We start from the raw sequence: 18204 nt of genomic DNA, 5'->3' as shown, positions 1-18204 counted from the left end.
TACAGGTCATGGGGATCCCCTCCACCCCCACCAGTGTGCAGCCCCACCTGGATGATGCTCCAGTCCTCTCCCCACACACCAGCTCTCAGTGGGGAGGAGAGCAGAGTGATGAAGCCAGTTAAGAGATGGGGATTATTAGGAGGCCATGATTGGTAAGGGCCAATAGGAAATTTTGGCCAGGACACCGGGGTAACACCCCTAGTCTTTTCTAGAAACGCCCTGGGATTTTTAATGACCACAGAGAGTCAGGACCTCGGTTTTACGTCTCATCCGAAGGACGGCGCCTTGTTACAGTGTAGTGTCCCCATCACTATACTGGGGCAATAGGACCCACACAGACTGCAGGGTGAGCGCCCCCTACTGGTCAACCAACACCTCTTCCAGCAGCAGCCTCAGCTTTCCCAGGAGTCTCCCATCCAGGAACTGGCCAGGCTCACACTGCTGAGCTCCAGTGGGGCTGCCAGCTGGGAGCTGCCGGGGGATATGGGTGCTGGCGATAAAAATAATAAACACGCCAGCGGCTTCCAAAGATACATACCCAAAGAAGAAAAAAAACAGACAAAAGTAACAAAAGTTTGTTCTGTTCTAAGCTAATTCAGCGTCACTTTAAACTACAGGTACAGCTCTTGCACGTTAAGTGGCGTCATTGAACAGAGGTTTCGGGGTTAGAGGTCAAACTACAAGGGTCAAAGGTCACCACCTCACACTCGTGCACACTTTTTTGTGCTGGCAGCGCTGATCTCAGCCTCAGCCAGGCGAGTCCAAGCCAAACCTCTTTAGGTCTGTCCTGTCGCCATTACTAGAATTGGACTGGACAATTGGAACACCCGTAAAAGTGTTTACGGATTCTGCAGTAGCACATCCGTCATCACAAGAACGGAAGAACCGGCCTTCGTGTTGCAGGGTATAAAGTTCTGTAATCAACCAGTAGAAGCTGGAAAGTGGTTTTCAGAAAGAGAATGACGTCTTATGCTTGTTAGAATGTAGGCCTATTAGGGAATAAAGCATTACTGAATCTGAGAAACAGCACGACGCTTTTATATTTGACACTGCAAATACAGTTTTTCAGGTTGGGATATAAAAGGGTAGTTTAAATTGGTCTATTTGTGTTTTTCTGAAATGTATTTCATGCTATGTATGTATTTGCTTGTAGCTTGTTTGGGTACAGGGCTAGGCATTCTGTAGATAATTTTTGAAACAATAACACTTAGAACACTCTTTTGTCTGACTTTGTTGCCAACTAGTTTGCTGAGGTATGGTGCCATTTATATAGCTAGCTATTTTACTGGAGCACTCTGGGTACCTTGCTCAAAACATAGGATCCTTTTAAATGTAAATCTTTATATTCTAGCTTTTTTATCCAGCTGTGTAGTCTAAATCACAGTCTAAGACAGGGCAACAGATACAACCTGCAGACCCAGCTTTTGTTTCATAAAAATGATATGTAAGTATGCAAAAAAATGACCTTGTTTATACAAGATAGTATTGCATTTAAATGAGAACATTATTGCGTTTCCACGAGAAAATGATTGTTCTTAGATGTGAAAACCATTGTGTTTAAATGCAATAATTTGTGAACTACATTGCTTACTATTTTCATAGTTTCCAAGAATGGGAGTGTAACAATATTCTGTTAAAGTCAGCGCTGCTTTGCACAGGACAATATTATTGCATGTATAATGAAGATATACATATAGTTGGCAACATTGTTTACAAATTAAATTTGCGGTTAAATGCAATAATTTTCTAGTATAAACGCAATACTGTCATTTTCACATATAAACACAATACTATCTAGTATAAACCCAGTATTTGTTTTTCTCTGTGGCGCTAATAAGCTTCTGTAGATGATGCTTATAGTAACTTTTACTGTTTGTATTTTTTGTATTGGAGGTCCTTAAGAAAAGAGCACTGTGCAAAGTAAAAGATGAATCTATTGCAGTCCACTAAATGTGGTTCCAAAATACAATCTATTTAGAGCATTTAGGGGGATGTGGCTCAGTGTTAGAGTGCATGCTTTGCACGTATGAGGCCTCGGGTTCATTCCTGGCATCTACACGCAGGCTTTGGGGTGGTGGCTCTGTGGCTAAGGATCTGCACCTGTGGCTGAAAGGTTGCCGGTTCAAATCCCGTGGCTGGCAGAGAAATCCTACTCTGTTGGAGCCCCTGAGCAAGGCCTTTAACCCCAACAGGGTGCCTGTATAAATGGCTGACCCTGCGCTCTGACCCCCAGCTTCTCTCCCTGTCTGTGTGTCTCATGGAGAGCAAGCTGGGGTCTGCGAAAAGACAAATTCCTAATGCAAGAAATTGTATAGGGCTAATAAAGTGATCGGATTGTATTGAAAAACATGTTTGCACCTTTTGATACATTGTTTTTATATGTTCATAAATAAAAAATAATAACAGGGTGTTACAGACAGTATATTATCATTTTTGTTATGATTTTACATACAAAAACTGATGTGTAGCTCAGCCATTTTTTATATCTGTATATAGATACTCTGTCTCATATATAATGATATTAAAAAAAATGAAAGTAATTAAAAAAGTCCTCCTCTCATGCTTTCTGTATATAAAAGCTAGAGCATATACAGTAATTAAACTCCCCAATGCCTTTTTTTTTTATTTTGCACTGGTAGTAAGGTCATTTAACTTAAAACCGTAAGATTACAAGAAAATAGGTCATTAAAAACAGTGCAGTTCCACCAGCGAACAACAGCTCTTTCCCAGAAATCCACAGAAAATTCTAAAAATAAATGTGAGAAATAATTATCAGAGCTACAGTTGTTTTTGCAACAGCGAAGACTGTTTAAGTAGATGGACGCTATGGCAGTGCTGCCAATACTACTTCTGCAATTAAAAATACATTTGCGAGTAGATCTGAGGCACTTCTTTACACAAAGGGCAGGAGGAGTATGGAACAAGCTATCCAGTCATGCTGTTGAAGGCGAAAATCCTTCAAGACCCACCCAGAAGAAATCATTTATGAATTAACATCTGATAAGTAACTGTAGGTACAGTAGTTGTCTGTAAATTTTAAGTCATACTTATGTTATACAGAGGACAGGAGCTCTAGAGGAAAAGAAGCACATTGCAGACACAGATGCTCAGCAAGGCAGGGATGCTTTCTGCTGGACTCAGTCCTTGGAGTAAGACGGAGGAGCGTTCTGGACGTTGTTGATCAGAGGAGCACTGGGGCAGGGAGACTGAGCCAGAGGAGGGTAGGTCACATTCTGCACAGGTCCTGGAGCCGGCTGGCTGGTTACTTGCTGGAGAAGAATGGTGTGCTGAAAAACAGCATTGGGGCCACAATATAAGAAAAAACGATTTCCTGTTACGTTTGTAACTTCAAGGAAGATAACGAATCGAGGCGCTCAAAACCCAGCGAATGGCCGTTGGAGCCCAAATTGACCTTCGTGGTGCAGATGCAAGAAGGATTTTCACTTTCTTTTCACACTTTTTAGTCAATGTAGAGTTTTCAATATTTGGAACCATTTACAGGAAGTTATTCCTGAAACCACCCAGTAGCAACATGGGAAATGTAGTTCTATGTGCATCACTAACACAGGCTGCTCCTGAAATACCATTGTCACACTAATGCCGAGGACTTTCTGTTCTGAAATAGCTGCACTAGACAATTGCTCTTTAAGTCCTGACCCCTCTCTTTTCTTCTTGACATCTATAGGATTCTCACTCTGCTTCAGCCTTCCCCCCCCCCATGAAACTGGGATCAATGTTAATCCAGAGGTGGTATTTTCGAGGTTTCAAACGCTCAAGTTAAATGGTATTTTTTAAGGCGGCCTTACCGGCGGAGAGGAGCTGCAGCAGGTGGCTTTACAGCAGAAGATAGCTGTGGAGACGGCCACAGCAAGCTCCAGCATGGAGAGAATCAGCATCGCAGCACTCAGGCCCATGGACATGGACACTGTCGACCACTGCAGCTGAAGAAACATCACCGCGATTAGGCCCAAGCTGTGAGGTCTAAGCTTCCAGGTAATCGCCTTTGTTCCATTGTCTGTTTTTGGTTTGTATTACATTCCCTTCAGACCAAACTGATAAGTCAAACAGATCTCCTCTGTGCTGTGGCAGAGGTATAACAAGTCCTTGCTGTTGTATTTAGTTTGATTTACGTTCTGTTCTTTGAATTATCTATCCAGACATTACTGCTAGGCTTTATTGATCCTCCCCGCTGTCTAGTTAACAAAAACGGGCCACTATTCCAACAGAGGGCACAAACAGGCACACTCACAGCAGGGCCAGCTTTACAGCAGCTAATTAAGGACCAGTTTGTTTTTGGACTGTGGGAGGAAACCAGAGAACTCCCAGGAAACCCACATGAGGGAATAAGTACAGGTTGTGCAGCAGACATTTCACTGCAGTGTGAGAGGAAACCCATGCAAATATGGGGAGAACATGCAAACTCCACACAGACAGCACCCCAGGAACTGAAACCACAGTGTCAATCATAGTCGTTCTTCCTATCTGAATGTTGTACTTTCCACTTAAATTTTACATAACGGGTGTTTTTCCCTAAACCTGATTATGATTTAAAAGTCCACTTTTACTGCTTGTAAGAACAATTAAGAACACACTGCTGTATGTCTGCATATTTGACAGGTCTGTTATTAGAAAGGCAGGCAAGGAGGTAGGTAGGGTTCCCTGTTATAAAAAAACATAACTTAAACTAAAATTTGCCAAAACCAATAAACTAGGATGTGCAGCATCCGTAAATAAAACTGGTCCCTGTAGTACCAGACTAACTTCTTATTTTTATTTTTTTTTTCTTCAAAGAATGTATTCACAAGTGTTTCACATTGTGACACGACAGTTTTTTTCCCTCCTTTGTTCATGTTCATGTTAATCTGGAAGCTTTTTAACTGGCGAAACTGCTTTTCTCATTTGTTGCCAGGATTAAATTGAAACCAGAGGTTAATCTGCTTTGGGTTTGTTGTTTACAATTAAATGTGGCCTTTTCTCATTGCCTTTACAACTTTCACAGTTCAGAGATTTCAAAGTAAGACAGCATTGCTGTCCTCTTACCATGCTATTATATCTGTTTGTGTAATCATAAGATTTATGAATAACAATATTAATTCCACTGAGGACTGCGCCGATGCAAGCCACAACACTACTGAAAATGTTCATGGCCAGGGCTCCATTGATCTGGAATACAACAATGAGAAAAAAGTCTCAAAGTACAGGATTATAAATGAAAATACAGCTTGGTTGTGTCTCAGAGGTGTGGATACTCAGAAGCACAGGTACAATTTACCATACAGAAATGTAGAAGCCCCTGGTGTGTATAGTCAATGAGACACATAAAAAATTAATTGCTTATTGGGTCTCACTGAAGTTTTACATTTTGGACAAACAGGATTTTCATTTCCCATAGTTGTCATTGTGCTGCAAAGATATCCAATTTGGAACTGCCAATTATTTTTTTTACATACATTAACACTTGCCAATAAATCAGTAAAACTCATCTTCCAGGCAGCCTTGTACTGCATGGGGAGAAGGAGGAGACCTGTCAAATCCTAATTAAGGGTGGAGAAGACGTCCTTCTCCAACCTCACCCCATCTCATTTCATAAGGAATGAGTCAGGGAGCAGCTCCAAGGATGAAGATGGGCAGAAGAAGGATGTAAAAAAGTGAAACACACAAGCGAGTCACAAATGTGTGATATTTCTCCTAAAGGAGGCAGAAGTGAGACCGAGATCTGACATTCTCCTGAACATCTGTTTGAAACTCCAATCCTGCAGTGACATCGGTGCTAAACCTCTGCACTAGGGATATCTGCTGTGCAGGAGCCCAAACCCAGCTCCACATATCTCAATTCTAATCTAAACCAGTGGCGAACTCACCAAGGCAGATCTAGGATAGTTGCTCGCTGCAACAGAAAGAGATCCGGAGACGATGTACTGTTGGTAAAGACGTTTCTTTGGTTAGATTTCACATTTCCAAGAGCATCTTTTAGAAACGCATGTATTAGAATGATGAAGTGAACCCAAGGGTCCTCGTGCTGAAACACAGCTGTCCAAACATAATAGTGCAATTATCAGCAGTGTGATTATACTCAGGGGGCAATGCCCTACCTACATAGTAGGTTAATTAGAATCCACATCTCCAATTTAGAATCAATGAATCTTTTATAGAGCCTTTCTCAATTGTTTACCACAGAGCACTTTACAGAATTATGTAGATATTGACAATATAGCAACAGGTGACCACAGGAGAGGAAAACAACAACAAAAAACACTGATTATAGAAACCTCTGGGGATCCCAGGGCTGATGAGGATATGAATGGAAGTGGATGTTCTCAACAAAAAGGAGATTTCCATTGCTGTATGTATAGTATGTTGTTGTTTAGCTATAAGGATTGTCAATTAAGAAATGAAAGTGAAGTAATCATAAATTTTAGTCCTGTTTTCCTATATTTAGTGCCCACATCTGCTCCTAGCTGGAGGTTGTAAGAAATTCCAGGAAAAGTCTTGTTCCCCCTTCAACAGACAACATCAGTGGGATTTCACTTTCCATAGCTTTTAGTCTGCCTTCCCCCCCCCTTCTCATCGGTTTGCAAAATGTTTCATATGCGCACAAAAAGAAAAGAAGGGGCTTACAAACACAGCACCCCAGAAGGGGATCCCCGGGATTCCAACTGTAACCTGCAGTGCAACAATCTGGATCCCGCCCAGCAATACAAGCGCCACCGCAATCATGATCTGGACCACCTGCAGAAAAAACCACACGCTCACAAACACGCCCCCGTGAGGCGACCAACCCGGAAGGAAAGGAGAATGAATTCCTTAGTTCTTAAATATCTTCCCCACGCTTTCCCTAAGAAGCAAAGCGACTACTGACCCCTGAACACCAGTTCCTACCTTTACTGTACTTGCACCTCGATGTTTAGGACTTGAAAAAGAAGACTTAAAGGGCAGCATATTTCTAGTACTACAGTAATACAGGATCTGGCAGACAAAGAGGCAGAATGCAGGAGAGGAGGCGGACGAGAGAGGGACGGGGGTAGCTTACTCCCAGCGCTTTTGGCTCTCCAGTCAGAAATTTCTTCAGGTCAGCTTGCCCCTGACAGACGACGGAGGAAGGCACATACTGGCAAATGGTACCAGTGGTAAACTGAGCGCCCCCAGGCACCTGTCCTGGTGCCAGAGCGATCACCTCGCTGGGAGTGTGGAAGACAGCTGCTGCAGCCATGAGGGCTGTCCTGCAGGAAGACACACAAGCATTCTCTCTGCGTCAGTAAACCCAGCTCACAGGGACAGAAAATCCAGCCGGGCTCGGTCTACCTTTGAGAGACAACGCCGATCTCCCAGATGCAACACGCTCTGGTATTTGATTATAACATGGAAACATCCTCACACTGTGGTTTCATACCCATTGCCTCCCTTAGGACAAGCACAGCTCCACGCAACTCTGTGGTTCATTTTTTTATGCCAGGCCCGACGAGGTGTTGAAACGGGCTCAGCAAAAAATTAGAGTCAACGAGCCCAGATACACGGCAATCAAGATAATATATTCAATGACAACACTGAAGAGGACAAGCAGAGCCGAGACTGAGGAAACAGCCGAGGCAGTAGTTGTGCAGCTGAAGCAGGCAGAGCAGAGGCCTGAGGTCTGAGGTCTGAGGTGATTAGTGGCCATGGCAACTGAGGAACTGGAAACTGAAGATCAAGAAACACTGAGGAAATACTTCTGAGAACCTGAAACTGAGAGAAACTCAAAGCAAGGTTAATGACTCAATGAAGCCAGTTCAGAGATGGGGATTATTAGGAGGCCGTGATTGGTAAGGGCCAATGGGAAATTTGGCCAGGACCCCAGGGTTAAACCCCGACTCTTTTCGAGAAACACCCTGGGATTTTTAATGACCACAGAGAGTCAGGACCTCGGTTTTACGTCTCATCCGAAGGACGGCGCCTCTTTTACAGTATAGTGGGAATATTTCCCCGAACATTTCTTAAGGTCAAAGGTGAAATAAAAGCAGGCGTTCCTGATGCTTTCCTTTCGTACAGTACTGCTGGGTTTTGAGAGGAGAGAGACTAATACACTGTCATCGGCAAGCTTGATATAATGATTTTCATGCTGCTCCAACGTTCATCAGTATATAAGATAAAAAGGAGGGTAAAAAAAGCAGAGCCTTGTGGTGAACCAGTAAATGTGCAAAGGATGTCAAAGCACTAATAGACACATTTTGCACCTGCGTGCATAAACATTAGATATATTTTAAATTTAAACAGGTTTAAATTTAACACAAAGCAAATGCATTAGGATTTTACCGATCCTATAAGGGAGGATGACTTATGTCTTCTGACCATACACACAGTTCGTACAGTATCTTTTAAAGTAGTTAGCCATAAACCCACTAAATGATTAAATCAGAAAATGTGTTAAAGAAGCTACTGATAAACATAGCACTATTTTTTTAGGGTGGAGTATTTTCTAACTTTTTATAAAACAATGAAAGGATTTACAGGTAGGCTTTATTCAAAATGTCAAAGTAATCTTTCATGTTTTTATTTTACAGTTATATCTTCATGTAATTAGCGATTTACATTATGCCAGCATAGATGCAAGGTTACATATGGAAATACCATTATTAAAAACGAAATCCAGGCTTGCCGGTATTTCCCAAACCTCTCCACGCCAACATTGATCCATTGTTCAGATGTTGAGTTTTTTTAGTAAACGATTTTCTGGTGATTTATTTCTTCTTTTCAACTAAGACAATTTCTAGTAAATGCCTGTCCTTAACTTCCAAGTAATCAACAGTAAAATTACACAAATACAGAATGGAGAATTCAAACGATATGTCTAGGTTTACTATATTATTAAGGACTAAAGGTATAGATTTCCAGTATTTTTAAACACGACCAGAATATGTTTGATTGAGTCGCTACTTGATCTCCACTTAGCCTCCAACACCGTGAACTCCTTCCTCTCCGGTTTACTTGAATGTTAGGGCTGGGTTTAATATATCCTGAATATGAATTTTGATATATTCTGTTGAACTTTTTTTTCATATATTCAATATTAATATACAGTTTTGATAATATCTTAGTTTGTTTGGTAATAAATGTAATTTTTTAAATCAATATAAAATGGCTATAAAGTAGTTATTTTGCACTATAAAAATTCAGTTTACACTATCATCTCGATCACACCGACAGATTAGATATCTACTGTAAGTCAGGCTGCTTGGTAATATGAATTTAGACATGGCCACCTTTCCCCTTAGTTAATTGTAGAGTTTTAATTTTAATTCTTGGCTTTTTTCTGTTCCAAATGAATTCTGGAGTCAATCTATCCAATTTATCCCATCTGTTTAAGTGTTCTGTAGAGATCTCCTACAGAAGAGACTGACAGGTATAATAGTCGTGGTAGGACTTTTAATAACTTCCACTCTAGATACCAATGAGAGAAGGAGCAGACTCCAGACAGCTACAGTAGGTCACCTATTATTTTATGAGCTAAAGGGTTTTAGTTTGAATTAAATAGCTTTGATAAGTCTTTTGATAAATGCACTTCCAAATACTTCATGGATGGGATTAAGCTTGGCAAACTAGCTTAATTTTTTCTCTTAATTCATTTTTTGGGTTATAATTATAGCAAATAACATTTTTTTCTATGTTTAATCTATACCCCAATGTCTGACCGAATTTCGCCAGGACATCCTCAAACCTGACAAATGATTATTTAGAATCACTCATATACAGCAGGACATTGTCTGCGTTCAGTGCTGTCTTACTTACTCTTACTTATTCTTTTGATCATCAATATGCTTCAAAATATGGAAGGTGGATCTGAGGTTATCTTGTGTTTTTCTGTTCTGAATAAATCCGGTTTGATCTAAATTTATTAGCTAAAGTAACCTTTTCTATTATTTTTTGGTCATATTTTGAGCTTAAATCTTGTGGTACATGTTGAGTACAGAAATTGGGCAGAAAGACTCACATCTAGTTTGATGTTTTCCTTCTGTTGGGACAACAGAAATAATAAGAATAAGTACAGTATTGCCTTACAATACTCTAAGTTCTGCATTGATCAGCTGTAATGTAAAATAGTGTCATATTAGATGGGTGATAACAAAGAAGACTTAGGTACATTGTAGTCCTCCTTAGGTAAATTATAAATGACCTGCAGCAGAAATCAAATTGTCTATGACAAAGACATATCTCACATTTGGAATACTCGTATTCACTTCTTTTGAAATGTGTAGTTTCAAGCTTACAAGTAGTGCAGAGATTTTAAAAATAGGGTCATATCCAGAACAATTAATAATTGTAAAGTAATCCTAACTCCATGAATAAAACTGCAAAATGCAAATTACACACATTTAGAGGATATTTAAGCATGGGGCCCAATATTAACAGCCAATTTCTGAAAACGAAAGAATGCATCCATTTGAAAGATGAATTGACAGGTTTGCAGAAGAGACTGATCTGGTACAAACTACAGCTCCGCTGCTTCAGATCAGCGCCATTTGGTTCTTAAGAGCAAACAGAGCCATAAAGATATTTGTGTGCAGATCGAATTACTCCAGGAGTGGTCGTGTTCTGACTTACCTGAAACAAGCACCACGTCAGAAGCTCAAAAGAAAACTGCAGAGTGAAGCTTCAGGGAGATCTTGATCTTAAAGGTTTTCTGCACTCTGCTTCCCCTCTTTTTGAATAGAACGGAAATGCTCTAGTTTAGCAGTGGCGTATAGTTGACATGTGGTCAAAATCTAATTCTGACACTTCTACAGAAAGCTTCTGGTTACCCACATCCTTGTGCATCGACATATGCACAGGAGAGGCAGTTCTGTGACTTGGCCAGACAATGTCCTGTCTGCTAACCTCAAAGATTACCAAGAGTCCACTGAGGATCACAGCACAAAGCCACTGGACAGCCTGATAGCGCGAAGAATCTAGGTCACTGACAATATGAGAGGGTGTTCAAAAATAACTTCAAAAGGGTCTAAAGGCGCAGTAGGCTAGGAAAGGAAGACTAAAAACCATTTTGCTAGACCATTTTCTGAGCAGTCTTGATAAATAATGAGGACCTTTAAAGGAAATCAGATGCGGTTCACCCCTACAAACTGCATATTTTCCAGCAGACATGTAGACAAAGGTCTTCAATCACCCACAACTGAATTCCATTACTTCAAAATCTCTCTGAGATCTCCCGTATCGCACACAGTGCAATTGAAACTTATTATTGTAAAGAGGTCAAATGGTGTGCATGTTACATTTATGGGCCAAGTGCATCGCTGAGCAATGTCAGTGGTTTGCGACAGTCAGCTCTTGTTCATCCTATCCATTTGAAATGCAGTTCATCCAGATCGCAGAGCCCTGCCTGGATATCACTATAAACTGTGATATGGTGCCTCATTCATCCAGAAACTGTCAAATTCAATACGCTCTACCTCCAGTGAAGTCAAAGCAAACCATTGTGATGAAGCACTATGCTCTTCCTAACGGAGTTTGCTGCCTTCTCCATTGGAGTTTGGGCTATAGTTAGGATCCCTGGCCAAACAGCATTTGCGTGGTAGGTTAGATCAGTGGTTCTCAAACTGTGGTACGCGTACCTGCAGTGGTACGTGGCTTGCCGCCAGGTGGTACGCCAAATGACCCTGGAACTGTGTTGTGTGCGCTGAAAAAAATCGGGACGGGTTTTCATATTTTGTATTTTTATACGTGTCGAATACACAGCCTACATACTACGATACAGTGCGCGCTTATACTTCAGTGGACACAAGAGATACTCTGTAATTCTATACCACTCTATAGGAATGTGTGCTATGGACGCAAGTGACCAATTGTATTTAAAAAAAGCTACTGTATCTCTAGCAAATAGGGAAAAAGGAGAATGTGCGTGATTTTGGAACAATGCCAACGTTGTAAACACAGGAATGCATAGAAATGCGTGCTACGAACGCTGGTAATCTTGTGAGCACAGGAAAGCGTGAAAAATAACAGAAAAATATTTAAGAACTGTTCTAAGTAAATTTGAGAAAAATACACCGAGCGTCTCTGTGTTTCTCTCCCATGCGCATGAAATAAATACTTAAAATAAACACTGAAATAAAAACGGAAATGTGGAAAAATGCAAGCTTGCGGATTGCTAAAGCATGTAAGCCCCACACTATTTTGTGTGCAGAAAAAGCTGATGAACAGCTCGACCTGCTGCTCCCCATGAAAGACACAGTCATTCATAGAATTATTGAAATGAAGGATTATATCAAAAGTACGCTGACAGCGCGCGTTAAGATGAGCAGATGTTTTTCACTGCAATTAGATGAGTCTGTAGTCGATTTGGCCAATTTGCTCGTTTATGTTAGATACGAGTTTGAGGGTACGTCCCGTGAGGACTTTCTGTTCTGTAAGCCGCTACCAACAGGAACTACAGGAGAGCACGTATTTCAGCTTCTGAATGAATTTATCGAAGAGAATGGCATCGACTGGATAAAATGCGTCTGAGTTTGTACAGACGGTGCTGGAGCAATGACAAGCCGACACAGCGGTGTAGTTGCACGAATTAGAGAGGTTGCTCCAGACGTTAATGGTTTCATTGCAACATCCACCGCGAGACCTTTGCCGTCAAGACAATGCCTGACGATGTTAAACTGTTGTGAATTGTATCAAGGCTCGAAAAATTAATTCACATCTGCTTTGCTCGACTAAACAGGCTCACCCCTCTCACTGAAATGGTGCTTTTTTATTTTTATGTTGTTGTTTTTTTTCCTGTAAAACACTTTGAGAAACCATATCTTAATATAGCAAACAAAGTTTATTATTATTATATTTATTATATGTGTATGTGAGTGTGTGCACGCGCGCTCATGTTGGTCATTGAGAATTTCTGGGGTTCCTATGAGATGATGACTTGTAGGTGGTACTTGGATGATTTGGTTGGAATAGGGGTGGTACTTGGTCCAAAAAGTTTGAGAACCACTGGGTTAGATAATTGCTACTAATATATAAGACTGGTGACCTCCCCCTCTTCCTGTCCCCCTGTCTCTGTCAGAGGAGGGACAGGTGACTTGGCATCCTAATGGCATCCTAAACAAAAGAAAGATTCATATTTGTAGGTATTCTCTGCAGGTATTTCGGATTTGTCCCCAAAGTAGGATCATTTTCCCTCTTTACGTTTCAACCTGGGACCTCAGGCATGTTCTTGTTTCTCAGCTGCCTGTGTGTACTGCAGCTCTGCCCTTTCAGAATGCCTGACCACTTGGCAGCTTCCCAGATCAAGCTCTACTCATGTCTCGCTGGAAACTCCAGCCTGATTCCCTGGAGGTGGAAACTCCCCGGTTGTTTCCAGGTTTTTGCACACAGTCAGTAACAGCTCCAGTTTTATTCTGCTGGTCAGGTGCCACAAGCTGGCTCTTCAGTAATGTTCTGTCGAGGAGTTTCCCTACAATTCTAGCAAGCATGTATAAGCTGAGGTCTCAGTTTCTTGTATATCTCAAGACTGGAGATTAACCTCTTCTAACTCAGCAAAGTCTCCTTGACATCCACCAGTCTGAGCTCTTTGATTCTCGTTTGCCTTCCTCCCTTCATTTCCTTCAGCTTGTGGGCACGTTTATCGATCGTTCGTTTTGGAAGACCGATCGTGCTGACTCCATGCTGAAGTTTATCTTTGTGTGATGAAACAGATACAAATGTGAGATGCAAAAGTCAAGCCATCTTACTCATGCGGTTAGCTCGGTTGAGCCGTTACTCAAAACTCCTCAACCACCCGACTGGGAAGAGTCATCTACCACTCTTTGTTTTAAGTAGCTTCTCCTCTTCTCCATTCTAAATTTTAGTATACTACCCCTTAGTAGCTTATACACCTGAATCAAGTCTCTTCCCAAATCTCATTTGGTCCATATATCAATATATACGTAACAATTCTCCAAGACCAGGAATCACTCATAATCATATACAGTAACATAATATCCTTATTATATATAGTATTCAGACCAAACCTGTGGTGCAGTATTTTGAACTACATTTCCCAGAAGACCATGGGGCATGAACTGCTGAACCTGGAGTCGGTGCTGTATGTTCTCCCTGTGTTCACGTGGGTTTCCTCTGGGCGCTTCCATTTCAGTTTACAAGTTGGTATTGAAATACTAATAAGTCCTTTCATGAGCTGTGCATGACAGGCCTGGGACATTCACAGTAGCCCTACTGGACATAACCAGCACAGTGAACTGACTTACAGCATGCTGTTCCTGTTCAGTATTAAACCTGTGAATTTGCAGCACTTACAGGGGATGCATTTTGCATGATGTTCAGTCTATTTTTTAAAATATCCTTATAAGAGTGTCAGACAGCTTCTCTTCAGTGCAAACTTTACAAACTGCCCCTTTGCCCTTGGCTTCTAAGGTTATTTTATTCCTTGTTACACAACTGATTGCACAGACCGGTAAAAAAAAAACACTCACACTAACACTCGTCTCTATCTATAAAAATCTTTAATAATGAGGCTTTCTGAGAACCCATTCAAAAGAAAGAATTTCAGGATTGCAGTTAACCTCAAACCGTACTGAGGACACTTGATTCATTTCACAGTCTGTATAAAAATAGTCAATAAAACATACATACTGTACTAGAGATAAACAATCGAGAAAGTATGTACAGTATACATTAGCATTACTGTAATTCGAGAACTGTCAGCAGAGACACAGGGATCACGTTGAACATTTTTAGTATTCACTGCTTAACACGCTGAAGAAAACTACACTTCAGCATGAAACACATGTTGGGTTGTGGTCCTGTAACCTTTGAATTGACTTTTGTTTTAAAACAGAAACTTGCCTAATACACTGGAACATTAGTAGTTCTTTCATTGTAGATATTTTTAACCTTTACTTGGTTATTTTGCCCCAGAGGAACAGGGCAGCACAAGAACCAACAGTCTCAATTCATCCCGCTGGAACTGTTTGGTTTTTGTTCAGAGAATCTCTTTCACGGGTTCAGCCTAGACGGTCCATACCACAATACCGTTCCCTACATTGTAACTCTTTTGTCTTTTTGGCCATTTATTTCAACTGTTTTATTCAGTCGTAGGAGATCGTTAATGCCAATTTTCGGATGTCTGTTTAAAACATTTTATATGCACATTTCAGGATCAGAAAATGTACAAGTCCGCAGTCTGAAACTCCAGGTTTTTTGAGATTTAGGCCACAATTGGTACAACAATACAATTGGATTAATGTTTAAGAGCAGAAAAATACAGTAACAGCCATAGCTGTATTTTTAGGGTGTTCAAAATCTCACATAATATACTGTGATACAAGACAGTGTAAAAAAAAAATGTTTGGAATAGTGAAAGATCGTAAAACATTATAAATACTGATGATTTAAATAAAAACAACTTGTCACGTAAGAATTTGAAACAGTGGCTGGATTGTTCCAGTTCTGAATATTCTTTTCGTTTTCTCGTGGCATTGACAGGCCTTGACAAAACTTTGTTTCATCCTTTCAGCATCGGTTTGTCGGGTTTTGCTCATTTTGAAAACAAAAGAAAACATGCCAACACATCCCTATTATACCGCTCTTCAAAGAAAATTGTTTTGAAACGGCGACAATCTCTCCCTGTTGATCGAGTCGCAGCCACAGATGTACCAGTCTGTTTTAACAATATTTTTACACAATGTTAGCCTTCGCTACAAAATACAGGTGCCGCTATAAAAAATATTCTAAGAACAAAAAGCTCTGCTCTAAGAAAAAGTGATGTCTGGGTGGAGTCTGCATGTTCTCCTTCCAGTTCACATGAGTTTCCTCCAGGTGCTCCGGATTCCTCCTGAAGTCTCAAAACATGCTGGTGGGTCAACTGGCTTCTGGGAAAAGTGGCCCTGGTGTGTGTGTGTGCCCTGCGATGGACTGGCGTCCCGTCCAGGGTGTACCCTGCCTTGTGCCTGTTGCATGCTGGGATAGGCTCCGGCTCCCCCTCCACCCCTGCACGGGGCGAAGAGGTTAGAAAATGGATGGATGGCCGAACGGAATGGTTTTAATTTACGACCATTTCCAAATTCGTAGGTTGTGAACCGGTTGAGACTCATCTAAGTTCTGCGGCTTCCTGGGAACAGAAGAGAGGATGACTGTGTGTGTTGCGTGTTGCGTGTTGCGTGTTGCGTGTTGCGTGTTGCGTGTTGCGTGTTGCGTGTTGCGTCTAACTCACAGTCGTTCGGCCCCGCACAGTCGTTCCAGCTCTCACTTAATGAGCATCCTCTCGTCGTTCTCCAGGGGCCCCCGGAGGGAGACGCTGGCCGAAACCGCGCACTCTTGGCTGTGGAAGCCGCTGTCGACCACGGGGCTCCCGCAGGGCACGACCTCGCCGACCTCCTGGCAGGGGGGCGCCGCGCAGGGCTCGAACACGATCTCGAAGCTGTCCCGGGACTCCCCGGGTTCCTTGAGGATCAGGAGCTGGAAGTCCGAGAACCTGACCAGGGCCTTCTCGGGCAGCTCCACCTTGTGGAGGTGCTGCAGCGGCAGGCCGTTGACCGCCATGCTGCCCCTCTTGCTGACGTGCTTGATTTCGAAGCACAGCTCGGAGCGCTCGAAGGCCCGGAAGGCCTGGAGGGCAAACTGACTGCGGGAGACGCGGGTGTCGTAGAACGAGACGTCGCAGGCCTTGGCGTCGCGGCCGAACAGCACGGTGTCCTCCGCCCGGTGCCTCAGCTTCCTGTGGAACTGCAGGTGGCGGAACACGTCCTTGGCGCTCTGGTGGGGGTGGTAAACCTGGATGCGCAGGCAGGTGAGGGTCTCCTCGGTCTCGGCGTCCTCGAAGCTCGCCATTTCCCCGGGATTAAAAACCTGTAAGGAAAGAGGGGGGCGATCGGTGAGCCATAGCCAACAATCCACAACAAAACAGCTAAGACATGTGAACTACGCAGGAGTATTCAGACCAATAATCCTTAGAGGAACATATTATTGTTGTTGTTGTTGTTCTTATTACAATAAAATTAATATTAAATAATATATTTAATATAATATCCAATATATATTGTTTTTCTAGACACTCCAATCAAAGCGTTTTACAGGTAATGGGAAATCCCACTGCCACCACCAATGTCCCAGAGCAGAGTGATGAAGCCAGTTCAGAGATGGGGATTATTAGGAGGCCATGATTGGTAGAGACCTGTGGGAAATGTTTAGTGAATAATGGACTCATTTTCACAGGAGTGTAATTAGTTGCTGTGTATATAATTATGTGTCAGTGAGCAAAGAAATAGATAGTGTGTGCTGCAGATGTTTGGATTTGGGTTCTGGGTGCCTGAATCAGTTCAAAATGTTAGCGGTACCCATGCTAATGCAGTTTAGTTGCATTTGTGAAAAAATACTTTCAGAAAGGTCTTCAAGACATCAAAAATGTCTTCTATTTTGTATGAAGCCTTCATGTGTGAAGATCCCGAGATTAACTTTTTTAAGATTGAGATCTTTCACACTTAGTTAATCGTGTTTGTTCCTGCTAAGTTGGAGAACAAGACATGCAAACCTCTTGTTTTGCAATGCTGCAGTATTCTTCCAGATCGCTCTCCAACGTCATGAGAGGCTCAGAGTGTACAGTAAGTCTAACCCTCACTTCCAGGAATCCAGACTCTACACGTACAGTTCAAAGATAAGAAGACAATAAAAGTTCGCTGGACACAAACATGCAAATGTCACTTTTGGTTTCAGGAAAGACGAGTTTGAGCGCATCGTATTCCACTAAGAATTTCCAGCTTTGATCATTTGTGAACCTAAGTTCTACTTTAATGGATGAAAGCTGTTCTTGTTATACTTGGCCCTACAAAGAAACACCTGCCCCTTCGTCCAGTTGAGGGCTGAGAGAGAGGCTTTCCATCTGCGCCTGTAAACTACCTTTCTCATGCTAAATTGCTCACTCCTTGCCTTTAATGTTGTACTGCAACGCTACAATCGAGAACACAGCTCTCGGCAATCTGCAGAAAAGACACCAGCCATCCATGCTAAATGTCGCAAAGTCTAAAGTAGAAAACCACTGTAATTCCTACCTTAAGACAGGAAAAGAAATGTGGAAAAAGCAATCTGGAATAATTTTCTTAAATGAACACATGAATCTGCCCCCAGCCCTGCTGGACAGCTGGAGTTTCGCTGGAGGGGAGGAATGACTGATCCGACAACTGACTGGCAACCTTGTGATACTGACCTTCCTGCTTGTGCATGATCAGGATTTATTACACCTCTGCACTTAGGTGA

The 18204-nt window shown here is 41.9% G+C and overlaps 2 protein-coding genes across 2 annotated transcripts; both read right to left on the bottom strand.

Moving 5' to 3' along the window:
* Nucleotides 1-2315: 2315 nt before the first annotated feature.
* LOC102694391 (membrane-spanning 4-domains subfamily A member 4D-like) lies at nt 2316-10662 on the bottom strand. The gene is made up of 7 exons (XM_015337716.2): nt 10576-10662; nt 7031-7220; nt 6619-6729; nt 5862-5918; nt 5041-5163; nt 3807-3941; nt 2316-3287 (listed from the first exon to the last, which is right to left on the bottom strand). The coding sequence occupies exons 2-7, from the start codon at nt 7208-7210 to the stop codon at nt 3138-3140; spliced, it is 756 nt and encodes a 251-aa protein (XP_015193202.1). The 5' UTR covers nt 7211-7220; nt 10576-10662; the 3' UTR covers nt 2316-3137.
* A 3777-nt stretch (nt 10663-14439) lies between these two features.
* LOC138224829 (TRAF-interacting protein with FHA domain-containing protein A-like) lies at nt 14440-17637 on the bottom strand. The gene is made up of 2 exons (XM_069182922.1): nt 17483-17637; nt 14440-16800 (listed from the first exon to the last, which is right to left on the bottom strand). Exons 1-2 carry the CDS (start codon nt 17531-17533, stop codon nt 16198-16200), a joined length of 654 nt encoding a protein of 217 aa, XP_069039023.1. The 5' UTR covers nt 17534-17637; the 3' UTR covers nt 14440-16197.
* Between the last annotated feature and the right edge of the window lie 567 nt (nt 17638-18204).

Source organism: Lepisosteus oculatus, chromosome 23, assembly GCF_040954835.1.
Source record: "Lepisosteus oculatus isolate fLepOcu1 chromosome 23, fLepOcu1.hap2, whole genome shotgun sequence".
NCBI lineage: Eukaryota > Metazoa > Chordata > Actinopteri > Semionotiformes > Lepisosteidae > Lepisosteus > Lepisosteus oculatus.
Note: the sequence above shows the minus strand (reverse complement) of the source record. Positions and strands in the feature narration are given on the sequence as shown.